Below are 27,295 nucleotides of genomic sequence, written 5' to 3' on the forward strand. Positions count from 1 at the left end.
TAAGGTAAAATAACTTTATGTGGGCCAAATTCAATGAGAAATCTCTCTTTGGGAGTCTGTATCTGCACAACCACTTCAGACAATGATGCCCAAACAGCTCAGGTGGTCTGATGATGACAGTTCTTGTCATTTAAATTAGAAAAAGTGAGAAACTGTATTTCACACACTGTAGAGGACATTTGTTTCCCAGCTATCCCTCAAAAGAGATTACAAGGTTAGCAAGACAAAGTCTTGAAAATGTTCAGATTTAGGGGGCTTATGCCAGAAACCCTGGAAACGGGATAGCTACCATTTTTATTATTATGAAGAGTCATAGCAACACTGCATTCTCCTTATTCCATTTATAGCCTCAAAATAACAAAAACTAGGCATTCGTGTTGCCAATCGGAATTGTTCATCTCTTCAGAGGGACATAAAAACAGGAACCCTGAGTTCTGACCTCAGTTCTGATTTACATGTCGATTTTGTGTGTTTACCAGGTCATTTTTATTACATACAGCACAAACACAGTAACTAAATCAATAATTTGGTCCCGTCAACAAATTTTACATCTGGCCAAATTTTACATCTGGTCCAGTCATAGTACTTATCTGGCTCTCAAATGACATCACAGATTTTAGATTTCTCTTGCCATTGGCTTTTTTTTTTTCCAGTATGCAGGTTAGACTGTAAACCCAAAGCAACAAAAATATTTCTCAGTGTAGTTTAGTTAGCTGGAGCTCAACTCAATATAAGATGAAATGAATTCCAAAGATGGAAAGTTCTTAATTAGGCTGATTCAGAATAACCAACAGCAAAAGTACTGTCTTTTTTACAGAAATCTTATTCCATAATTTTCCACCTTCTTTGCACAATTTGTACCCTCCTATCAAACTATTTACAGATGTAAAGTATGTGATACAGTTTAAAATAAATATACTGTTTACAATTTCTACATTGTGAAACAGACTAAAGAATGAGGTAATAAAATTCCTTTGATTACACTTTCACCATCCTGGAAATTGCTTATGCGTATGAATTTGAAAGAACCCTCTTCCTTGGAGTGTTTCCTTGTGTTCTTTCTGTGCAATTTCTTCTTTATGCTGAATAATTATGTAAAAATTCCTTAAGTTTTGTTGGATAGTCTGTCATCACTCCAGTTGCTCCCAAATCGAAAGCTCTTTTGTATTCCTGCTCTTCATTTAACACCCAAATATAAACCTATAAGAAAAATAAAAAAAGATATTGCTACGGAAATGGACTCAGTTGAAGTTGCACCAGGGTCTCAAAGCACATCACCACAGCCTGCAAATATTCAAAAACCAAACCCACAATTGTCAGTATTTGTCTCTCTTCTTTTTCATTCATTCAAATACATTTATTGAGCGCTTACTGTGTACAGAGCACTGTACTAGGCGGTTTGCTCACCCTCCCCTACCTTTGCCACATTTTTCTATCACTCGTATACACTTGTACAGATTTATTATTCTATTTATTTTACTTGCACATAGTTACTGTTCTATTTATTTTGTTAATGATGTGCATATAGCTATAATTCTATTTGTTCTGACGATTTTGACACCTGTCTACATGTTTCGTTTTCTGTCTCCCCCTTCTAGACTGTGAGCCCGTTGTTGGGTAGGGACCATCTCTATATGTTGCCGACTTGTACTTCCCAAGCGCTTAGTACAGTGCTCGGCACACATTAAGCGCTCAATAAATACGACTGAATGAATCAATGAATGAACTCCCCACGCAAAATACAAGCATCTGTCTTGTGCTCGTACACCCACGGAGATTTCCACGAAAACCAAACAGAAAGGAATGAGGAGAGAGATCGAGCTGACTGAATTGTTCACTGTTTCCTCACTGACTCTCTTAGGGAGGCATATTTTTCAGACCACAGGCTCCCTAGGCCGGAATTTCTTTTCGTCTCTCCTGCACTTCATTAATTTTCTCTGACTTATTTCTCTCCTACAGTGTTGGCTAATGTTATAGGTGATCTTACAAAGAAGAAGGACCCAAAATACAGTGAGTCAGTGACAATCAAGAGCCCACTTTTAGACTGTGAGCCCACTGCTGGGTAGGGACTGTCTCTATATGTTGCCAACTTGTACTTCCCAAGCGCTTAGTACAGTGCTCTGCACACAGTAAGCGCTCAATAAATACGATTGATGATGATGATGATGATAAATCAGACACTTCAGCCATCTGCCTCTTTGCTCAAACCAGTTGATCACTGGCTGGCTCCAGGATGCCACCCAATTAATTAGTACATAGTTTTTCAGCACCATACCTGAATGCCTCGGGCGGTGAGGTGGTCAAACAATGCTTTCCTCATTAGCAGCCTTCAAAGGAGAAAAAAGAACTAAATTTAATTGCCCCCCCTCCTTCAGCATCCTCCTTGAGCCCAAACTAACGAATTCTGGTTAAATTCGATCTTGGCACCTGGGCCCTAGCAACTCCAGAAAGCACGGACTCGGATTCTTGGGCCCTGTGAATTCATCAGAATGTCAAAAACAGGACGACCGCTTATCCCATTAGGACAGAAGACATGGGAGATGGGGACAGGGGCATCAAAGCAAGAAAGGAGCTGATGCCCTACAGAGATTAGCAGTTCCAGGGAGGTACCACTTTAAGTTTGGGCAGGAACATTTATTTAAGAGAAGCAGCAGGGCCTAATGAAAAGAGCACGGGCCTGGGTATCGGAGGTCCTGAGTTCTGATTCCGGCTCTGCCTCTGGTCTGCTGTATGACCTTGGTTAATCACTTCACTTCTCTGTGCTTCAGTTTCCTTATTTGTGAAATGGGAATTAAGACTGAGTCCCATGTGGGACAGGGACTGTGTCCAACCTGATCAGCTTGTATCTACGCCAGGGCTTAATACGGTGCCTGGCACACAGTAAGCACTTAACAAATGCCATTAAGGGAAAAAAAATAATTGGAGCACTAAAATGGCGGAGCACTTTTTGTGCAAGTCCTACAACCAATCAAATCTTGCTCAAAATGAAATTCAGTGTTTCAGAGCCAGAAGAAGGGATATTAGAATACAGGTTGACAGGAGAGTTGGAGAGTTTCCCAGGACTGCTTGAAAGACCAGCCAGACAAATAACAGTGGACGGCCTATTGGGGCTTGGTGTTATTAACATATCTAAACACCTCAGGGACCATTTTAAAACAACACAATAGCTTAGTCATCTGTATCCAAAGTGAAGCCACGCTGAATTAGAAGTTATGGGCTTATCTTGAAAAACTGTGATTTGAGATGGGTCTTTCTAGCCACCCACATCTAATTAATTCAGAAAATGTACATTTCAAGCACCCATTCTTTTCGCTTGCTATTCACTATTACCAATATTTCTTTAAAACAAGCTGACAATGCTTCTAACAAAAAAAATCAGCCAACCATTTAGTACTAATTTGATCAAAAAAGCATGTTACTAAATTATTCAAATTCACATGAAATATGATTATCAGATTCACTCAACCTTGATTACAAACTATACATTCATTCATTCAATCACATTTATTGAGCTCTTACTATGTGCAGACCACTGTACTAAGCACTTGGGAGAGTACAGTCCAACAATAAACAGACATATTCCCTGCCCACAGTCTAAAGCGGGGAGACAGACATCAATACAAATAAATCAGTTACAGATATTCTTACATATCGGCAAGCCAGATGATAAATTTTTGGCTTCGTGACATCTTCTGAGGTTCTTTCAGCCTAAAGGTAAAATTCAGTTATAAGCAACTCAAGAAACATTACTTGAAAGATCATTAAACGGCTGCATACACTAGCAATCCCACCTATTAGAACAGTGCTTTGCACATAGTAAGCACTTTATAAATGCCATCATTATTATTATTACTATTAGAAGAGAAGAACAAGTCCCAAAGTCATTTTGGTTACTCAGGCTTATGGAAGTCACTTTGCACATCAAAAGAAACCACTTTGGGGGCAGAAGGGATGGAAACAATTTTTATTAGTCTCTCGCTCTCTCAATTAAAAAAAAAAGTCCACACATACCTCTGGAAGGCTGTGGCTCACCTTTCAGGAAAGATGTGTTTTGGAGAAGTGGCTAAGAGCAAGAAACCTGTTCCTGAGCAGGACTGAGTCCCATCTTATATAAAAAAAAATCCAAACCATTCAAACTTGGAAATAAAAGCTGACCACAAACTGACCACCACATGGAAATTTATGGTGTTTACGGAACCATAAAATAAACATGAGGTACTAAGGTTTCAGCATGAGGTACCAAGGTTTTGATATTTCCAACTTAAGTGTTATTAAAAAATACATCATCTGAGGTGAACATACAGTGGAGAGGATGAGGGTGAGCCCCAAGATTGTACTCTGGTGATTTCACTCTACATGCAGAGTCTGCCCTCTGGGATTGGAGCCCCATGACAAATGGAATAAACCTGGCTAAAACCCCAGTACTTACCGATGAAAAATCATCTTGTGTCAACCTGAGGCTATAGGGTTTCCTTGGGAGGCATCCTGTTTGGCAAGGAGCCATGTTCTTGGGGTTCCCAATTGAGGTTTGTTGCTATATTGTACTCTGCCAAATGCTCAGCTCCCGATTGAAGTTTGTTGTTATACTGTACTCTCCCAAACGCTTAGTATAGTGCTTTACACGCAATAAGCACTCAATAATTATGATTGAATGAATGAGTGAATGAAAGGAGGCTCCAACGGATGGCCTAAAGACTGGGGAGGGGGTTCAGTTAGGGTCACCCAACTTGGCTGACAGTCCCGTTATCATAGTCAGCATCCCAAGTCATCAGTTCTACCACTGGAGCACAAAAGGCAACCCCACTTTTCCCCCTGGTAATAGTGCAGACTGGAATCAAATAAATAGGGATGCGATAATTATAGACATACACATAAACAGTACATAGCCTTCAGCTTATTTCTCCCTTTAGTACCAAAAATGCTTATTTTAATCACACTAGAAATATGACACTAATGTATGATAAAAAAAATAGGGTGATTGCTTACTTCATTATGATGGAAGGCATGGGGATTTCCAAAAACTGCTCACGAATGGGCACAAAGGGTAAGAGACCAGTGTAAAACAGGCCGACGAGGAGCAGAACGCGTTGTAGGCAGAAGAGGATAGGGATATCTGAATTCTAGGGAACAAACACATGACCCAAACGTAAATTTATTTCACCCAGGTGCTTAGTACCTGCAACAGACTCCGTGAATACTCAACTAGCACCCCATGACTGCTGTAGGCCTTACCAAACTAAGGTTCAAATTCCAAGAGTCACAAAGAACCTTGTATTCGTTTGCAATTACGGGAAATGAACTTGTGGGGAAAAACAGAAGGAAATATTACACAGCAGTTATTTGTAAGAGCTCTGTGAGTCCTTTTACCTGAGAAAGTTGTTAATCTCTTCGTGACTGATAACCTCAACATTTTTCAAAACAGATTTTGGGGTTTGGGTTTTTTTTTTCAATGAAAAAGGGGAGGAGTACTGAAACCCACACTTGGCATAACAATTAAAGGATTAATTATGAAATTCACAATCCTTCTAATGTGAGCTCCTCTTTAGAATGCTACCGCCTCTCACTTTTCAATCGCGGAGAGGAAAGGGCACATCTGTCATTCTGTTGGCCAGTATGTGGCTTCTCTGTGCCTCAGGTTCCTCACCTGTAAAATGGGGATTCAATGTCTGTTCTTCCCTCTACTTACCGATTTATTCATTCATTCAATCCTATTTACTGAGTGCTTACTTGGACTGTGAGCCCCAAGAACAAAGTGACAGCAATGAAGAGAACTGCATGGCCTAGTGGAAAAAGCATGGGACCGGGAGTCAGAGGAACTGGGCTCTAACTGCTAACGGCTGGCTGTGTGACACTGGGCAAGTCACTTCACTTCTCTGTGCCTCAGTAAAATGGGGATTGAATAACTGTTCTCCATCTTAGACTGTGAGCCCCAAGCAGGACAGGGACTGTGACTGACAATTAACCTGTACCTACTCCGGCGCTTAGAACAGTGACTGACACATAGTGAGTGCTTAACAAATACCACAAAAAACCCCCAAATCTGCTGAAGAGAATATTAGATGAAAATGCTACAGGGAGTTAATAGGTGGGAAAAGTCAGCTAAATTCTATGTTCCTTTAGGGCAAGGATCATACCTACTCCCTCTCTTGTAATCAATCCATCAAGAAATCATATTTATTGGGCGCTTACTGTGTGCAAAGCACTGTATTAAGTGCTTGGGAGAGTACAAAATAACAGAGTTGGTAGACACGTTCCCTGTCCACAATAAGCTCACAGCCTAGGTGGAACTTTATTTTCCAAAATGCTTAGTACAGTGTTCAGCACGGAGGAAGCAATCAATAATTACTATTACTTGGAAGCGATGTAGCCTAGTGGAGAGAGCGGGAGGGAGACTGGGAATTAGGAAATCCAGGCATTTAGTCCCGGCTCTGCCACTTGCCTGCTCTGTGACCTTGGGCAAGTCACCTAACTTCTCTAAGCCTCAGTTCCCACATCAGTAAAATGGGAATAATATGCATTCCTCCTTTTAGACTTTAGGCCCTATGTGAGACAGTATCTGTGTCCGATCTGGTCATCTTGTATCTACCCCACTGCTTGCCAGTAAGTGCTTCAGAGGGACCATCATTATTACCTGCACTAGGGAAATTAGGTAGCACATCCATAATCAGGAGGATGGCTGTCAAGGGAAGCAACTATTTCCCTTTTGCTCTAAGCATCCTGTGGCTGCATGACTGGACGGAGTCAACTATTGGCCCAACTTAGTAATGGGACTATTTATGGTCTTAAGCTATGATTTACAGTAACAGAAAAGGAAATATACTGCTTGAGTTACTCACAGATTAGAATTAAAAAGAAAACTCATTTGCTGAAACAAAATTGTGCAGTCTTCTAAAACATACCTCTCTGTGACACTTTTTTACGATCTCGTAATTTGCATTGCCCCACACGGTTATATGTTCTCTTTTGTACTGACTCACCAACTCTGAAACCTGCAATTAAGAAACCAAAATCTCACTCAGACACTTTTGTCCATTAACTTATCCATGAACAGTACTTAACGTTTATAAGTGGGTTCAAAACTGACCTAACTCCTAGGCTTTCGGCTAATTATAACAAATGAATAATCCAAAATTACACTTCCAAGAAAACCCAACCGATAGCTTCAGATTTTTGTAGACAAACAGAAAAAAATTCACACTTTACCACTTTTCCTAGTAGTGAATTACAGAACCACACCCCTGCGTAGAATGGGAAACAATGAAAGCTGAATTCAGTTGAAACTGGAAGCCAAATCACTTCGATTGGGAGACGTTAATTACTTGAACAGAAATATGGCTGGTGCACGAAGGTGACCACTTTCAGTGGCAGGAATATTTGTTCCACAGCTTACTCAGAAGATAAACTCTCTATTGGTTAAGTGCCCTAAAATCTGCGGGAATTTGTTAAAATGGTAACTTGGGTCACCATCCATCCACCCAGGCACCTGGTTGTGACAAGGCAGCTCAAGGAATAAAACTGTTGGTGACGGTTAAATACCTTTTTAATCAGTAGACTGTTGTTAACTTTGATGTCGATGTTGACCGGCGTGTGGGGAAATGCCTCAAAAACTTCCTTTAGCAGAGGGATGCGGTTATCTTCTCCTTCACACTGGCATGCTGAGAAAGAAAGGTTTGTTTTGAAACATAGCAGACCTGATCCTGCTTATGAGCAAGGAATGAACTGGGTTGTTATTATTTGTTACGGGCTTACTGTGTGTCAAGTGCTGGGGTGGATGCCGGTTAACCAGATAGATCACAGTCCCTGTCCTGCACGGGGCTCACAGTCTAAGTTCCTTGCTTTATCTAGCAGCTTTGGCAAATTGTGAAGGGAAGAGAGCCACTAAATCGTTACGAGCACGGAATGTGTCTGTTTACTGTTACACTGTACTCTCTCAAGCACTTAGTACAGTGCCCTGCACACGGTAAGTGCTCAATAGCTGTGGGAAGTTATCAGGCACGGCACTTCACCCCCTCACCTGTCCTCCCCCTTTCCTTTCCCAAAAACGCTTAGCTGGGAGGGGTTCAGTCCCCCAGCTGTACCCAGAGAAAGCACCTTTCCCAGGGCTGAACATTCCACTAGCCCTATTAATTAGGAAATGTTAATTAATGGAGGATTAGCAATTGTTCAATTTGGCATGGGAACCAAGTTGGGGAGCCAATCAATTGGACTTATTGAGCGCTTCCTGTACGCAGAGCACTCAGCTAAGCACTTGGGAGAGTATAACGCAACACAGATGGTAGACTTGCTCCTGCCTACAAGGAGCTGACAGTCTAGAAGGGGAGACAGATGTGAAAATTAATTACAGATATGGACGTAAGTGCTGTGGGACTGAAGGAGGGGCAAATAAAGGGAGGGGGGGAATTCTTCACAACTCCAACATCATAGTATTGCAGTGGGAAGGAATGACTTACATGGAGGAGTGGTGGGAGACAGCAAAATTAATTAACCCCGGGCTAATTATTTATTCGTACTAATGTCTGTCTCCCCCTCTAGATTATAATCTTACTGTGGTCAGGGAACGTGTCTACTAATTCTATTGGACTGTGCTCGACCAAACGCTTACTAAAGTGCTCTATCTACAGTAAGTGCTCAATAAATACTACCGATTGATTAACAGATCAAATTTCACTTGATTCCGGACTGGCCCTTTCCACCAGGTCACACTGTTTTCCAAAACGGATACCAAAGAGCTGAAGAAAGAGCTCATTGAGCAAGAAACCGCTGCTCTCCCTAACCTTGGATTGTCCCAAAGCTCTGCCTCCCAAATAGCAGGTAGGCTCTAGGCCAGCCCGATGCCAAGGAGATTTGTAATTAATAAAGTCAATTTGCTCTGCGATAATCTCCACTCACTAGGGTGCCATTCTATGCTCTTAAGAATAGCAGCGGGTGAACGGGCAGATTTCTAGGCACTGGGGCAACTGGCAGGAAAGTTCTCCACTGTGCTCTGGTTCACTAAAATCTTCAATTAAGTCTCTTTCTAAAAACGGAACATGCGAACAGAATCCCAAGTGTGGTTTTTTAAAAACATGTTTTTCATCATGAAGGAACCCTCGTTTTAAACTGCAAATACTTCATCTGGTAATGGGAAACAATACCTTTTTGAAATGTGACATCCAGTTTGCACAGGTAAGGTGGGAGTTCCTGTAAAATATTGGACAGAGAACATTAGCTCCAAATAAAAGCAAGAATTGGTGCTTTGAAGTCAAGGTGGGATTCATGTGAATTCAAAAACGCAAGTAATCTTTAAAAATTAGCAATGCAACTCACTTTGTGGTTCAGTCTTACACTTCTTGGTGGTTTTTTTTTTTCTCCAAACTATTTCCTACTTAGGCATTTTTGCCACTTACTTTATTTTTTCCCCTGTAACTATAAAAGACTATCTTAATAATTGGTCATTTTTCTGTTTGAGAACTAGAATGAAGCAACAAAAATATTTTTTAGGAAGCCTTTCTTAAATAAATAAAACAAGCCTAAATTAATTGGCATTACAATTTACACTTCAGCACTTCAAGGCACAACTCCAACTGTGGAAAGATGCCTGTTTTCCCATTTATTGTGCAACCAATTTACAGCTACTTGCTCGCAGTAAACAATAACTTCCGTTGACGGATTCCTCTTTTACTGTAGCAACACCCAACTATCACTGTTGCTATAAACCTGTAAGCCTGTGTACTACACAATTATACTTACGCAGTACTTGAGATCAGAGATGTTAACATTGACCCCAGTTGATCTCTTCAGATTTTCGTCATGTGACACAACTACTTGCTCATCTTTTGTAATATGGCAATCCAGTTCCAACATATCGGTCCCCACATCGACTGCACTGGAGCAAATAAAAAGAAAAAAACAGCTCTTATCCCAGTCTGAGCCTTAGGCAACTATGGCCAATCCCTTACTGAAAAGGCACCAACCAAATTCAAGAAAGGGATTTGAAAAATGAAGTATTTTCTTTCAAAACGATTCCAAAATTCAACCATCTCTCCCCTGTTGCCAGTCAGGCATATGTACATTTGACGGAAAGTGAAATTAGGGAAATATCTAGTCTTCTTCCATCTCTGTATGTGTCACCATGTTTGAGGATCAACAGAAGAAAACTTGAAATTGGAATCAGAATCTCCTCCTAAGTCACCAGAAAACTTTTCCAATTCAGCAGGCTATGAGCATCACCAAAAGTCTTTGTCATCCAGTAATTGCTGTTGGAATGTCAATATTCTCGAGGCGCAGAAAGGCACAACAAGACACAAAAAATGTGAATCATTATGTAGGCATTGCATATTGGGAATAAACCTGAAGAAATCGGAGGCCTACACCCAGGAATGCAATCAAAGATATTTTTAGGCAACACAGAACTTAATAGAAGCAGCATGGCTTAGTGGAAAGAGCACGGGCTCTGGAGTCAGAGGTCATGGGTTTGAATCCCGGCTCCGCCACGTGTCTGCTGTGTGACCTTGGGCAAGTCACTTAACTTCTCTGAGCCTCAGATACCTCATCTGTACAATGGGGATTACGACTGTGAGCCCCACGTGGGACAATCTGATCACCTCGTAAACTCCCGAGCTCTTAGAACAGTGCTTTCGTCATCATCATCATCATCAATCGTATTTATTGAGCGCTTACTGTGTGCAGAGCACTGTACTAAGCGCTTGGGAAGTACAAGTTGGCAACATCTAGAGACAGTCCCTACCCAACAGTGGGCTCACAGTCTAAAAGACTGTGAACATAGTAAGCGCTTAACAAATATCATCATTAACAAATATCATCATTAATACTGCCACGAGGTTCTGATATTTATGCAGCACACTCTCCAACAATGTCCAAATACTCACCATGCAAATATCCAACAATACCCAGATAGGAAGAAGTACAAAACAATCAGAAAGTTCAGCAATATCTAACCTTCAGGTTTCCATGCTTCTGTCCTGCTTATCCCTACCCCATTCTCTTCAGCCTTTTTGCGGTATTTCTTAAGCGCTTACTATGTGCCAAGCAGTGTGCTAAGTGCTGAGGTAAAGATGTTAATCAGGTTAGATACAGTCCATGTCCCACGCAGAGTTCACAGTCTTGATCCCCATTTTTTTCTCTCTCTCTTTTTTTTTTTTTTTAAAGATGAGGTAACTGAGGCCCAGAGAAGTGAAGTGACTTGTCCAAGGTCACACAGCAGACAGGTGGTGGAGCTGGGATTACAATCCTGGTTCTTCTGGATCCCAGGCCTGTGTGCTACCCACTAGGCTGTGCCGCTTCTCTCCCAGGTGGTATGGATCCTGAAGGGAGCCTGGGAAAGTGGCCAAGGCAGGGCAGCGTGGAATTCTGACTAAACAGTGCCTGTCCCAAGGCTGTAGCTTCCATAGCAAACTGGCACATTCTCAAGGCCTGATCAGTAGCAAAATTGCATGTAAAAGAAAAACAAGATTATAGGGAACACACCCACAAGAGCATCCTCCATTTAGCAGCCTTCAAGGCTACACCTTATCTCACTGATTTAATCTCACAAACATCTCCAACTGGGCTTCCCACTCAATCAATCGTATTTTTTGAGTGCTTACTGTGTGCAGAGCACTGTACTAAGCGCTTGGGAAGTACAAGTTGGCAACATATAGAGACAGTCCCTACCCAACAGTGGGCTCACAGTCTAAAAGTGGGCTCACACTCCATCCAGGAAGCCTCTTTGCTGTAGCCATCAGTGCTCCTCCCTCTTCCAAAGATAAACTTTTATCCAGTTTCAGCAGGGGAGCAGTGCAGATAAGAAGGCAAGTGTTCTGCTCCTAAAATTTTTAGGGAGAGCTACCCTCAGCTTTTCATTTCTTTCTGAAGAGAGAGGATGGGGCTCTTCTGGGAGAAAAATATAAATTTCTATACAGGCCTACCAGGGATTCCGAGCACCCTACAATATATAAGACCCAGGAATCTGTGCTATGTCTTTTTCTGATGTAGTTATGCAGATACATAAACTCAACCCCCGCTCAGGTATCTGACAATCACTGGGTAGGAGGCCTTCCCAGACTGAGCCCCTTCCTTCCTCTCCTCCTCGTCCCCCTCTCCATCCCCCCCATTTTACCTCCTTCCCTTCCCCACAGCACCTGTATATATGTATATATGTTTGTACATATTTGTTACTCTATTTATTTATTTATTTTACTTGTACATATCTATTCTATTTATTTTATTTTGTTAGTATGTTTGGTTTTGTTCTCTGTCTCCCCCTTTTAGACTGTGAGCCCACTGTTGGGTAGGGACTGTCTCTGTATGTTGCCAATTTGTACTTCCCAAGCGCTTAGTACAGTGCTGTGCACATAGTAAGCGCTCAATAAATACGATTGATGATGATGGGTATACCAATTCCTTCATTTTTCCACCCCACTCCACCCACCCCCGGCCCTTTCCTGCGATCCCTCTGAGCCCTCCTTGGGGCCACGCTGTGCTGAGTGATAGGCTTTTTTGATTCTCTCTCTCCCTTTTAATTCCCACCTCACTGACAACCACCCCACCCCTCTACTTCCCATTTGCTGTCCCGAAAACCTGCTTTGCTGTCCCAGCCAGGACCACGGAGAAGCAGGCAGCAATAGATGGATGGGAAGCGGTGCAGCCTCGTGGATACAGCACGGGCATGGAAGACAGAAGGACCTGGGTTCCTCTGCCACTTGTCTCCTGTGTGACCTTGGGCAAGTCACTTCACTTCTCCGTGCCTCAGTTACCTCATCTTTAAAATGGGGTTTAACCTGATTAGCTTGTCTCTACCCCAGTGCTTAGTATGCTGCCTAGCTCCAAGTAAGCACTTAATAGATACCCTAAAAAAAAATGGGGGTTGGGGGAGATGGTAGTGGCTGGGAATGGGGGAAGTCACCAGATCCCATCTTATCCCAATCCTTTGCTGTCTCCATTGCCCTGCTTGGCTGGGGAAGAGAAGCAGAGCTGCAAGCCAGTGAATGGGAACAATAAACGGTCAATAAATCCCATCGATTGACCGATCAATGGAAACAATGCTAATGTTGGGATTTAATGCTCTGAATTACTTTAGCAAAGATTAAAAATGAGTTTAGTGAGGCTTAGCATCAGATGTATATTGCAGGTATATAGTTTTCCAGGACTTCTGGATCTTTAATGCAGGAAAATGACTACTCAGTAGTAGTTATTCATTGCCTAGGAGCACTGTACTAACCATATAGGGGAAGATATGATACTTGTCCTCAAGGAGCTTATAATCAAGAGGGGGAGGTAGAGCTAAAATAAATCACAGATGGAAGGAAAAAGGAAAAGGATCCGTGTTTGTGTCTAATGGGAAGCAGCGTGGCTCAGGGGAAAGAGCCCGGGCTTTGAAGTCAGAGGTCATCGGTTCAAATCCTGGCTCTGCCACTTGTCAGCTGTGTGACTTTGGGCAAGTCATTTCACCTCTCTGGGCCTCAGTTACCTCATCTGTAAAATGGGGATTAAGACTGTGAGCCCCACGTGGGACAACCTGATCACCTTGTAAATTCCCCAGCGCTTAGAACAGTGCTTTGCACATAGTAAGCGCTTAATAAATGCCATCATTATTATTATAATGTTTAACTGTGTATTTTCCCCCAGGCATTTAGTTCATAAAATAAAACACGGATGGGAGGAAAAAGGAAAAGGGTCAGGGTTCGTGCCTAATTCTTCCCTGTATATATTTTCCCCTAACATTTAGTTTAGTGCTTAGCATACAGCATGCACTTAATATATACTATAACTTGTACTGATTATATAAGATATGAACATAAGAACTAAGAAAGGTTTTGAGTGCATAACTGCTTAAGGTTGCTCAGAAGTGCTACAAGTGACAGCTGGGGAAATATAAAATGGAAGGGGAATAGAAACTAGTTGGTAAGGCCTCTTGGAGAAGATAAGACTCTGGAAGCAGCATGCCTACTGGAAAGAGTACGGGACTAGGAGTCAGAGGACTTGAGTTCTAATCTCAGCTCTGCCACTGTCTGCTTTGTGATCTTGGGCAAGTCACAAATTCTCTGTACCTCAGTTACCTCATCTGTAAAATAGGGATTAAGCCTGTGAGCCCTATGTGGGAGAGGGGCTGTATCCAACCTAATTAGCCTGTATCTACCCCAGCGCTTAGTATGGTGCTTAACACACTTGTCACAGCACTTTTGTACATATCTGTAATTTATTTATATTAATATCTGTCTCCTCCACTAGACTGTAAGCTTGCTGTGGGTAGGAACATTTACACCAGCTCTGTTATAGTCATTATATTTTACATTATATTCTCCCAAGCGCTTAGTACGGTGCTCTGAACACAGTAAACACTCAGTAAATATGATTGGCACATAGTCAGCACTTAAATACCATAAGAGCTATGAAGAGCTATGGTAGATGGATTTTAATGGGAAGGGAGTTTCGGGTAGGGGGATAGTGTGACATAGGATATGACAGACAACCTATACTTCCAAAACATATGTTTGACAAGCATTCTACCGAATCTTAAAGCAAACACGGTTGCTGGTAGGACATGAAAAGAAAGAGGAAGTAAAGTAGTCTGTAACAGAGATCAAACTTCTCAAATCCAAAGAAAGAGTGCCATGAAAAATACCCAAAATGAATGGAAAATTGCAGTGCAAACCCATTGTATTCACTTGTTCTTGTAATACATCAGAGAGTCAAAAGCTTCAATCAAAACTAGATCCATAAGCGATTTAAAATGACAAATAAAATTTCCTTTAAAAATATAATAATCTGAAAACACTAAAAAACTTCATTAAACTCTCATGCTGATGAAGGCGGCAGAGGCCCCCTTGGATTATTGCTGTTTGTTCAGAAGAAAATCAGCACTGTAGAAAAGGGAAGGGGAAATTCATTCTTTTGAAGAAAATACACAACTCCAACACTTTGTATAGCTCCAAGAAAATAAAGACCATCCAAATTTTTGCTGCTCCTTGTTGGCTCTCAGGAATTCATTTTTTTTCCCCCAAACATAAAAAGCACGCCAAAGAATGGCAACTTTTACCATTTTTTAAAACCTGCTGTCCTTTTCGAATCAATCAGTGGTATTTATTGAGTGCTCCGTGTACTGCTTGGGAGAGTACAATACAACAGAGTTGGTAGATATGTTCCCTGCCCATAACGAGCTTACAGTCTAGAGGCAAATAGCTTTATGGCTTCAAGGTTTACGTATTATTGCATAAATACATATCATTGGTAAGAATTCTGCAGAAACTAATATTTAGAGGCTTTAAAAAATAAATTACAATGGTGAGATCGTGTAAACCTTTTAGACTGAGCCTTTTAGACTGTGAGCCCACTGTTGGGTAGGGACTGTCTCTATATGTTGCCAACTTGTACTTCCCAAGCGCTTAGTACAGTGCTCTGCACACAGTAAGTGCTCAATAAATACGATTGATTGATTGATTGATTGAAATACCATTCCAAAAAGCACCTTTCTCCTACTTTTTGACTCAAATGACAATCTGTGAACTAATGGTGGAGGGCTACATCTTTGATAACTTGCAGGGCTTTGCCTTAAAGCCTGTGACCAAGCAAAGGAGAAAAAAGAATTAAAGGAGAGGAAACAAAGAAAAGTGGGTTTTCAGAGGAACTACAGAAAATTGGAGAAGCAGTGTGGTCCTGGATCAGATGAGGAAACAAAGAAAGGGGAAATGACTTGCAAAATGTCACCAAGTAGAACAAAAGGCAACCCAAACAAACCCCTTGATTTCCAAAACGGAGATAAACTCTGCATTCACCCCATATAGTAAAAATAGTTATTTGATAGGCATCTATAGAGGGCACATCCTCTTCTTGGATTTTCCTTTCAAAATATATTTTGTTTAGTTTATACCGTAATAGAGTATTGATGGACCTGTCTGCCACACAACAAAACTAACCACTCACTCCAAAGGCAAGGAGCAAAATATAATCGCTCAGGCCTCTCTTCTGTCTTTTTTTTTTTGCTCCCTTCTGCGAGCTGCTTTAATGACCACGCTGGTGATGAGCGCTGTGAGACTTTATAAAAAGATAAAATAAAACACTCGCATTAGCTGTATCACAAGGTCTAGAAGAGTGGGCTTACAACAAGACAAAGGCAAGACCTGTCCAGGAGAAAGCCGCCTTGTAAAAACCCATTGAGTTGAAAGACTCATACAGCATTACCGTGTTAAAACAAACAAGCCTCTAGTCAATGTCCTTTCATTTTCTCTTTCTCTCTCGAGATTAATTAGCATTAAACACAATGAATTCTTTGATTTGAACTTCTCCTTTCAGCACCTTCCACTTGCAGAAAACTCTCCTCTAGTTTCCCAGTTGCCTTGGAAGTCAAACGCTCTTTAGAAGACATGCTTCCCACTAAACAGAAAAGCTGCTCTACAAAAAGGAAAGCACAAATGGACACCTTTATTTGCCCTACTTTTCCTTATTTATTGAACTGTTAACAGATGCTCTGAGAAGCCCGTATCTTCCAACTCTGTTATGTTGAACTCTCCCAAGTGCTCAGTACAGTGCTCTGCACACAGTAAGCGCTCAATAAATATGAAGGATTAATTGAAGTAGCAGGCCCGTTTTATATACTTACTGGTGAAAGGCTGTCATTGTGTTTTCCAAGTTCTCTCCAGCACCTGTGAACACATAAGGAATTTCTGAAATTCATTTTCTTCTCTCTCCTACTTTGTGGTGAAAGTGTCATCGGAAAAACTGAACTGGGTTTTAAAATGAAATTATTACAGAGCCAGCGTGTGTTTCTTGTGAAAACACAATGTGTGGACACTAAGTGCAATCTAACCACGGATAGTCAAAAATATTTTCACACTATAAAAATTTTTTTTTTCAGCTCTCCTGGGACCAAAGAGCTAAACAGACACCCAAGCAACAACAGAGCCGATAGGACAGATTAAATAAAGAGCATCTAGCAATTCAGATAGCCAACACAGGAAATGGCTAAGGGTGCTAAACTTAGACAAGGATCACATGCATAAAACTACAAAAATGCTTATGCAAATACCATATAGAAGCCTTCCCTCTACACTAGAAGCACGTTAGGGGCAGGGAATGTTTCTGCCAATTCTGCTGTACTGTACTCTCCCAAGTGCTTAGTACAGTGCTCTGCACACAGTAAGCGCTCAATAAATGCCACTGATTGATTTTGATGAAGAATCAAAAAACAAATTGGAGCCAACTTGTGTATCGGCCAAATTTTTATTCTACACAGAGGGGAGGCACGTAAAAAATGCAAGTGTTTTCAAATTGATGGATTAGGACGGACTTCAGTAGTTACTGAAGAAAAGCACTTTGTGGAAAACCGCGTGGCTTAGTGGAAAGGGCACTGGCTTGGGAGTCAGTGGTCATGGGTTCTAATCCAGGCTCCGCCACTTGTTAACTGTGTGACTTTGGGCAAGTCACTTAACTTCTCTGGGCCTCAATTCCCTCATCTGTAAAATGGGGATTAAGACTGTGAGTCCTATGTGGGGACAACCTGATTACCTTGTATCTTCCCCAGCGCATAGAACAGTGCTTGGCACATAGTAAGCACCTAACAAATACCATCATTATTATACCAGACCTCTTGAACACACTATTTCTCTAGCCTGGTACGTCTTCTCATCCACCCCATGAATGCCAAACCTCACCTTTCTCCATCTACAAAGTTCTCCTACAATCCCACACCCCCAGAAAGTCTTCCCCTCCTAATACCCCAGTGGTATCAATGCAATAACCATCCCTGATACTTTTGTGTTTATAGACCCATCCCTAGTCCATATGCATACATATAATCAATTACACTCCCTCTCCCATTACATTGTAAACTCAATGAATCCCATAATTACTACCACTACAAAGCCACTTCTATCAAAGCTGGAATAGGCAGTTCAGGTGTGGAAGCTCTTTGAAGTGGGTTCCTAAGCATGGGAAAAGGCTATATTAGATTCCTATTACAGAATTAGAGCTCCTGAGCACATCTGCAAGTACTTTAAAGTCTACTCCTGGCCTGACAAAATAAACCATTAACATATAAAATAATTATCAATGTTCTGAAAGTAAAAGGTGCCAGTGAATCTGTCAGCAGGAACGTCAAAGTCTGGGGATGGAAGGCTTCCCGGGCTATCAAGCAGCGTGGCTCAGTGGAAGGAGCCCAGGCTTTGGAGTCAGAGGTTATGGGTTTGAATTCCGACTCCGCCACATGACTGCTGTGTGACCTTGGGCAAGTCACTTAACTTCTCTGAGCCTCAGTTACCTCATCTGTAAAATGGGGATTAAGATTGTGAGCCCCACGTGGGGCAACTTGATCACCTTGTATCCCTCCAGCGCTTAAGACAATGCTCTGCACATAGTAAGTGCTTAACAAATGCCATTATTATCATTATTATTAAAGACCCACCCAGTCAATTAACCGTGGCATCTGTTAAGTGCTTACTAAGCACTGGGGAGGATACAAGCAAATCGGGTTGCACACAGTTCCTGACCCTCCCTCAAGGCCTCAGTCTGAATCCCCATTTTACAGCTGAGATAACTGGGGCACAGAGAAATTACGTGACTTGCCCAAGGTCACACAGCAAACAAGTGGCAGAGCCAGGGTTAGAACCCAGGTCCTTCTGACGCCTCAGTTTTGTTCTATCCACTAGGTAATGCTGTTTTTCTATTTCCCAACCTATTACTTAACCTCTAAGCACTTAGTCAATCCACCCCCACTCACCACTTAAATACACAGCTTTATACCCTTCCCCCATCTGAAATTTATATTAGTGCCCGTCTCTCCTGCTAGACTGTAGGTTCCTTGAGGGGAGGAATCATGCCTACTGGTTTTCCTGTCTTTTCCCAAGCCCTCTGCCCATTGCTTTGCACTGAGTAAGCATTCAATAAAGAGGTAGAGAAGCCCCAGGACGGTTCTGGACTCACTTTCTCTTTAAGGAACTGGTTAACAGCATGTCAATAAAGGGCGAGGCAGCCAAGGAGAACTTACACTGAGATAGAGAAGATGGAGACTCAAAGTACTGAGTTTCGCCATTTAACAAAGATGACAGTGTACTCTAGAGACAGGGTTCAACTGTTTACTGTTATAGCAATTGTTCTAAGGAAAGGATCATTTTTAAAGTCTCACGGGATCTGATGGCTGATGTACGTCTCTGTTTTGGCTCCTTTAGAGCCTATTTCGACCCCATGTTGGGCAGGGACCGTGTCTGACCTAACTTGAATCAATTAATGGTATTTCTAAAGCATTTACTATGTGCAGAGCTCTTGTACTGAGCGCTTGAGAGAGTACAATACAGAATTGATGGACACGCTCCTGGCCTACAAGGAGCTTACAATCTACAGGAGGAGCTTACAGTCTTGTATCTACTCCAGTGCTTGTCTCATAATAAGCACTTAAATACAGCAATAATAAAAATTTCTGTTATTATTATTGTTAAGGGCAAGGACCATTTTGGTCTGTATTTAAGTGCTTAATAACTAGCTGACAATACCTTTGGAAACGAACCCATATTCATCAGAGGTAAAAGCCAGGGAAAGAGAGGGATACAGTGGTTAAAAGACTTAGGAAAATCAGCAGTGGGAACGAACAAAGGACTGAGAGTCATGACACCTGGGTTCTAATCTTTGCTCCACAACTTGTCACTTTGTGACCTTGGCAAAGTCTCTGGGCCTCAATTTCCTCAGCTGTAAAACTGGGATTAAATACCTGTTCTCCCTCTTAGTCTGGGAGCCAAGTGCGTGGGACTGTTTCCGACCTGATTTTCTTGAATCTACCCCAGAGCTTAGTAGTGTTTGGCACCTATGAAGGATTTAATAAATACCACTATGACTAGTATTCATAAGATTAGGATAACCTTTCCTTTGCCTGACTCAAAACTCTTTTTAAAGTTAATAAGGGCATCTGAATTTCTGAATTTAATCTGAATTTAATAAAGGCATCTGTAATTATCTTCCTGAAACACTTTTCAGCCAACACCTCCCCTCTTCTCAAAACCCTCCAATGGCTGCACACCTCCCTCTAGAGCAAACAAAAACTCTTTATCATTGAATTTAAATTTCTCCTCAGCTCTCTCCATCTGATTCCCTAACAATTTAGGGTCTCTCTTTCTCCCAATCCTACTTCTCACTCACCTCCATCTCCTCCAACATAATGGTAGTATTTGTTAAGTGCTTACTATGTGCCAGGCACTGTACTAAGTGCTTGGGGGTGTGTGGGGGGCGGGGGAAACACAAGCAAATCGAGTTGGACGCAGTCCTTGTTCCTTGTGGGGATCACAGTCCCACATTTTACAGATGAGATACCTGAGGCACAGAGAACTGAAGTGACTCTCCCAAGGTCACACAGCAGACAAGTGGCAGAGCTGGGATTAGAACCCATGACTTTCTGATTCACAGGCCTGAGCTCTACGTACTGCACCATGTTCCCAACATCCCATTACGTGAACCCTAGCACATAAGGATTTATTTAAACCCACCTTCAGCACTTGTGTATATAGGTAAATTGGACTGAGTATTCACTATATTTATTCTGAGTCTCCCATTTGTAAATATTTTTATGTCCATCTCCCCCTATAGCATGTTAGCTCTTTAGGGGTTGGGAATGTGGTTTGTGCTTCCGCAGTATTTTTCCAAGTGCTTAGTTCAGTGCATTGCACCCAGGGGGTGCTCAATAAATACTTTTTATGATAGCTACTATTACTAACTAGCGAATAAAATTACACTCTGAACCGCTTTTAACATTTTTTGTGACCTTAAAGAAATCTATTATCTGGAGCTGCAGAGCTAATGCTCCACAAAGAACACCGAAAATGAGCCCAAGGTTATTTTTAGATGATTTATCTATCTTCCTTAGCTTCTTCCATTTCAAACTTTTGGAGCTCCTTTTAATAATTGGACCATTTCCTGACACCTTTATTTTCAACTGCCTGTTAGATTCAGATTGTTTACTGAGATTGTTTCCAAGATATCCAAGTCTGGATTTTAACTGGGAGGGGGGCTAATTAAGGGCTATGTTATTTCTCTCCAAGGAACGACTTAGTGGCAGTTTGAATTCCATGAAGTAATTTCTACTTATCCCTAGAAGCAAGAGCACGCTCACAAACAGTTGCTGTACGAGTTTCACCACAGAGAGTGAATATTTCAAGAGAGTCACATTAGGGTGATGGCCAAGCTAAGCAACACTGGAGTGAAAAAAGGATCTTCCATATTAAGTATGGGACATCAATATAGAGAGAACAAAGTCATGTGAAAGAAAGAAAGGAGCTCTAAAAGAATACTTCCTCGTTTCTATTTAAAATGATATAACACAAAACTTTAAAAAAAAACCTCAAGGTTTTTACTCATTTTAATCCTTCCAAGTGAAGATTTATTCTTGGGAAAATCCTTGGAGAATAGAGGGGAAACAAGGACAGCAAGTTCCTAGTGGATAGAGCACGGGTCTAGGAGTAAGAAGGACCTGGGTCCTAATCCCGGCTCTGCCACTTGTCTGCTGTGTGACCTTGGGCACATCACTTGACTTCTCTGTGCCTCAGTTACCTCATCTGTAAAACGGGGATTAAGACTGTGAGTCCCATGTAGGACAGGGACTGTGTCCTGATTAGCTTGTATCTACCCCAGTGCTTAAAACAGTGCTCGACACACAGTCAGCACTTAGATACCATCGTTATAAATCTTCTAAAACTTCAACTGAAAAAAAGGGGAATTCATAGTAGAAGTAATATACCATGAGGTTAGTTTTAGTCCTCCCATTGAACTCAAAGGGCTTGTTTATGAGTTTATGAGCCCATAGTATCCCAGATGAGGGTTTGGAAAACGATTTCAGACTACTTGGGTAATAATAATAATAATGATGGCATTCATTAAGCGCTTATTACATGCAAAGCACTGGGGAGGTTACAAGGTGATCAGGTTGTCCCACGGGGGGCTCACAGTCTTAATCCCCATTTACAGATAGGGGAACTGAGGCACAGAGAAGTTAAGTGACTTGCCTAAAGTCACACAGCTGGCAATTGGCAGAGCTGGGGCTTGAACCCGTGATCTCTGACTCCAAAGCCCGGGCTCTTTCCACTGAGCCATGTTGCTTCACTGTAGAGAAGAAATGACAAGAGTCGTGCATGAAGAAATGGTAATTACACTTTAGAAATGACCAGATTATAGATATATGTACATATAATTATTGCTCTTACTCAGACACTGCCACTGAAAGGAAAGCACACCAGATTACAGTCAGACCATAACTACCAAAACATGTACGGGGATTTTTTTGCATACTATTAAGGCAGACATCGCAAAATTTTCATATTTAAAGACAAAGATATTTTTAGAAGTCATTTGCAAAATAAGAAGATCTTGAGAGATCTGCAATTTTGTCACCAAATTTGTAGCAGCAATGATAGATGGTGGGACATCATCTTAGACACTCAAAAATGAGGCATCTATTTAACTAGGACTAGACCTGTCTTTCCACTATTTCCAAAGTTTTCAGTATGCAAATTGCTGCTCTTACAACTGTTCAATTATTCCGAAGTCTATCGCTTGCCCCAGTGGCAACCCAGCATGAAGGAATTTGGGTCTATTAATTTAATCACAGTTGGTGTGTTCACAAGAAGACAAAACCACCAAATTTAAAACTTCTTGTTTATTAAATCACTAAACTCCCTACTACATCCCTCCTTCTAGACCGTGAGCCCACTGTTGGGTAGGGACCGTCGCTATATGTTGCCAACTTGTTCTTCCCAAGCGCTTAGTACAGTGCTCTGCACACAGTAAGCGCTCAATAAATATGACTGAATGAATGAATGAATGCTTTTCCCACGTCATTAATGTTAAATGATCCAACATCTTTACTTTAAAGACAGGTGTAACATGCCCTGAACCTTTTATAACAAAAAGAGAAGCAGAGTGGCTCAGTGGAAAGAGCACGGGCTTGGGAGCCAGAGGTCATGAGTTCAAATCCCAGCTCCGCCGCTTGTCAGCTGTGTGACTTTGGGCAAGTCACTTAACTTCTCTGTGCCTCAGTTACCTCATCCGTAAAATGGGGATTAATCTTGTGAATCCCACATGGGACAAGAGCCCGGCCTCTTTCCACTGAGCCACGCTGCTTCTCCTGAAGAGGGGATGAAGACTGAGAGCCCCCCGGGGGACAACCCTGATTACCTGTATCCCCCCCAGCGCTTAGAACAGTGCTTTGCACATAGTACGTGCTTAATAAATACCATCATTATTATTAGTAGTAATCCCCTTTTTCCAGATGAGGGAACTGAGGCGCAGAGAAGTGGAGGGGAGGAAGACTGAGAGCCCCCAGGGGACAACCTTGATGACCTGTATCCCCCTCCAGCGCTAAGAACAGTGCTTGGCACATAGTAAGCATTTAATAAATAATACCATCATTATTATTAGTAGTAACCCCCAGTTTCCAGATGAGGGAATTGAGCCACAGAGAAGAGGAGGGGATGAAGACTGAGATCCCCCCGGGGGGCTACCTTGATGACCTGTATCCCGCCCAACGCTAAGAACAGTGCTTGGCACATAGTCAGCGCTTAATAAATACCATCATTATTAGCAGTAGTAATCCCCATTTTCCAGATGAGGGAACTGAAGCACAGTGAAGTGGAGGGGGTGAAGACTGAGGGCCCCCGGGGGGCAACCTTGACGACCTGTATCCCCCTCCGACGCTTAGAACAGTGCTTGGCACATAGTAAGCGCTTAGTAAATACCATCATTATCAGTAGTAGTCATCCCCATTTTCTAGATGAGGGAACTGAGGCGCAGAGAAGCGGAGGGGATGAAGACTGAGAGCCCCCCGGGGGGCAACTTTGACGACCTGTATCCCCCGTAGCGTTTAGAACAGTGCTTGGCACATAGTCAGTGCTTAATAATAATAATAATAATAATAATAATAATAAATAATACCATCATTATTGTTAGTAGTAACCCTCATTTTCCAGATGAGGGAACTGAGGCACAGAGAAGTGGAGGGGATGAAGACTGACAGCTCCCGGGGGGCAACCTTGACGACCTGTATCCCCCTCCAGCGCTTGGCACATAGTAAGCGCTTAATAATAAATAATATCATCATTATTGTTAGTAGTAATCCCCATTTTCCAGATGAGGGAACTGAGGCGCAGAGAAGCGGAGGGGGTGAAGACTGAGGGCCCCCGGGGGGCAACCCTGATGACCTGTATCCCCCTCCGGCGCTTAGAACAGTGCTTGGCACATAGTAAGCGCTTAGTAAATACCATCATTATCAGTAGTAGTCATCCCCATTTTCTAGATGAGGGAACTGAGGCGCAGAGAAGTGGAGGGGATGAAGACTGAGGGCCCCCCGGGGGGCAACTTTGACGACCTGTATCCCCCGTAGCGTTTAGAACAGTGCTTGGCACATAGTCAGTGCTTAATAATAATAATAATAATAATGATAATAAAAAATAATACCATCATTATTGTTAGTAGTAACCCTCATTTTCCAGATGAGGGAACTGAGGCACAGAGAAGTGGAGGGGATGAAGACTGACAGCTCCCGGGGGGCAACCTTGACGACCTGTATCCCCCTCCAGCGCTTGGCACATAGTAAGCGCTTAATAATAAATAATATCATCATTATTGTTAGTAGTAATCCCCATTTTCCAGATGAGGGAACTGAGGCGCAGAGAAGCGGAGGGGGTGAAGACTGAGGGCCCCCGGGGGGCAACCCTGATGACCTGTATCCCCCTCCGGCGCTTAGAACAGTGCTTGGCACATAGTAAGCGCTTAGTAAATACCATCATTATCAGTAGTAGTCATCCCCATTTTCTAGATGAGGGAACTGAGGCGCAGAGAAGTGGAGGGGATGAAGACTGAGGGCCCCCCGGGGGGCAACTTTGACGACCTGTATCCCCCGTAGCGTTTAGAACAGTGCTTGGCACATAGTCAGTGCTTAATAATAATAATAATAATAATGATAATAAAAAATAATACCATCATTATTGTTAGTAGTAACCCTCATTTTCCAGATGAGGGAACTGAGGCACAGAGAAGTGGAGGGGATGAAGACTGACAGCCCCCGGGGGGCAACCTTGACGACCTGTATCCCCCTCCAGCGCTTGGCACATAGTAAGCGCTTAATAATAAATAATATCATCATTATTAGTAGTAGTAATCCCCATTTTCCAGATGAGGGAACTGAGGCGCAGAGAAGCGGAGGGGGTGAAGACTGAGGGCCCCCCGGGGGGCAACCTTGACGACCTGTATCCCCCTCCGACGCTTAGAACAGTGCTTGGCACATAGTAAGCGCTTAGTAAATACCATCATTATCAGTAGTAGTCATCCCCATTTTCTAGATGAGGGAACTGAGGCGCAGAGAAGTGGAGGGGATGAAGACTGAGATCCCACCCCTGGGGGCAACCTTGATGAGCTGTATCTCCCTCCAGCCCTTAGAACAGTGCTTGGCACATAGTCAGCGCTTAATAAATACCACCATTATTAGTAGTAGTAATCCCCATTTTCCAGATGAGGGAACTGAGGCGCAGAGAAGTGGAGGGGATGAAGACTGAGGGCCCCCCTGGGGGCAACCTTGACGACCTGTATGCCCCTCCAGCGCTTGGCACATAGTAAGCGCTTAATAATAAATAATATCATCATTATTAGTAGTAGTAATCCCCATTTTCTAGATGAGGGAACTGAGGCGCAGAGAAGTGGAGGGGATGAAGACTGAGGGCCCCCGGGGGGCAACCTTGACGACCTGTATCCCCCTCCGACGCTTAGAACAGTGCTTGGCACATAGTAAGCGCTTAGTAAATACCATCATTATCAGTAGTAGTCATCCCCATTTTCTAGATGAGGGAACTGAGGCGCAGAGAAGTGGAGGGGATGAAGACTGAGATCCCACCCCGGGGGACAACCTTGACGACCTGTATCCCCCTCCAGCCCTTAGAACAGTGCTTGGCACATGGTCAGCGCTTAATAATAAATAATACCATCATTATTGTTAGTAGTAATCCTCATTTTCCAGATGAGGGAACTGATGCTCAAAGAAGTGGAGGGGATGAAGACTGAGGGCCTCCCGGGGGGCAACCTTGACGACCTGTATCCCCCTCCGGCGCTTAGAACAGTGCTTGGCACATAGTAAGCGCTTAGTAAATACCATCATTATCAGTAGTAGTCATCCCCATTTTCTAGATGAGGGAACTGAGGCACAGAGAAGCGGAGGGGATGAAGACTGAGAGCAACCCGGGGGGCAACCTTGATGACCTGCATCCCCCCCTCCGGCGCTTAGAACAGTGCTTGGCACATAGTCAGCGCTTAGTAATAAATAATACCATCATTATTATTAGTAGTAATCCTCATTTTCCAGATGAGGGAACTGAGGCGCAGAGAAGTGGAGGGGATGAAGACTGAGGGCCCCCCGGGGGGCAACCTTGACGACCTGTATCCCCCTCCGGCGCTTAGAACAGTGCTTGGCACATAGTAAGCGCTTAATAATAAATAATATCATCATTATTAGTAGTGGTAATCCCCATTTTCCAGATGAGGGAACTGAGGCGCAGAGAAGCGGAGGGGATGAAGACTGAGGGCCCCCCGGGGGGCAACCCTGACGACCTGTATCCCCCTCCGGCGCTTAGAACAGTGCTTGGCACATAGTAAGCGCTTAATAATAAACAATATCATCATTATTAGTAGTGGTAATCCCCATTTTCCAGATGAGGGAACTGAGGCGCAGAGAAGCGGAGGGGGTGAAGGCTGAGGGCCCCCCGGGGGGCAACCTTGATGACCTGTATCCCCCCCCTCCGGCGCTTGGAACAGTGCTTGGCACATAGTAAGCGCTTAATAATAAACAATATCATCATTATTAGTAGTGGTAATCCCCATTTTCCAGATGAGGGAACTGAGGCGCAGAGAAGCGGAGGGGATGGAGACTGAGGGCCCCCCGGGGGGCAACCCTGATGACCTGTATCCCCCCCCTCCGGCGCTTAGAACAGTGCTTGGCACGTAGTAGGCGCTTAACAAACGGCATCATCATTATGATCCCGGGCCGGGGAAGGGATGGGCCGGCGTTGCCCCCGGTGACGATGATGGAGATGATGGAGATGATGGAGATGGAGAGAGAGAGAGAGAGAGAGAGAGAGAGAGGGAGAGCGATGCCCCCGCTGACCTCCGCGGTGGGAGATGTGCCTGCAGCGGAACCGCTGCCTCTTCTTCGGGTGCAGCAGGGTCGGGCACTTGAGCAGCAGGACGGAGGTGAGCAAGTAGCCGCCCAGGGTGGACAGCACGTAGAAAGCCATGGCGACCGGCTGGACCACTCCCCACCCCCACCGCGGGAGCGCAGCGCTTCGCACAGCCCCGCACCGCC

At 43.1% G+C, this 27,295-nt stretch overlaps 1 protein-coding gene across 2 annotated transcripts; it reads right to left on the reverse strand.

Moving 5' to 3' along the window:
- On the reverse strand, positions 1-27,295 carry GDPD1 (glycerophosphodiester phosphodiesterase domain containing 1). 2 transcript variants are annotated; one of them, XM_038759115.1, is made up of 10 exons: positions 27,098-27,295; positions 16,577-16,619; positions 9,730-9,865; positions 9,135-9,180; positions 7,537-7,655; positions 6,900-6,989; positions 4,987-5,120; positions 3,649-3,708; positions 2,276-2,327; positions 1-1,200 (listed from the first exon to the last, which is right to left on the reverse strand). In XM_038759115.1, exons 1-10 carry the CDS (start codon positions 27,225-27,227, stop codon positions 1,078-1,080), a joined length of 933 nt encoding a protein of 310 aa, XP_038615043.1. In that variant the 5' UTR covers positions 27,228-27,295; the 3' UTR covers positions 1-1,077. The 2 variants fall into 2 exon arrangements, with proteins under 2 accessions (XP_038615043.1, XP_038615044.1); XM_038759116.1 differs by lacking the exon at positions 3,649-3,708.

This window comes from Tachyglossus aculeatus, chromosome 17 (assembly GCF_015852505.1).
Source record: "Tachyglossus aculeatus isolate mTacAcu1 chromosome 17, mTacAcu1.pri, whole genome shotgun sequence".
Taxonomy (NCBI): Eukaryota; Metazoa; Chordata; class Mammalia; order Monotremata; family Tachyglossidae; genus Tachyglossus; species Tachyglossus aculeatus.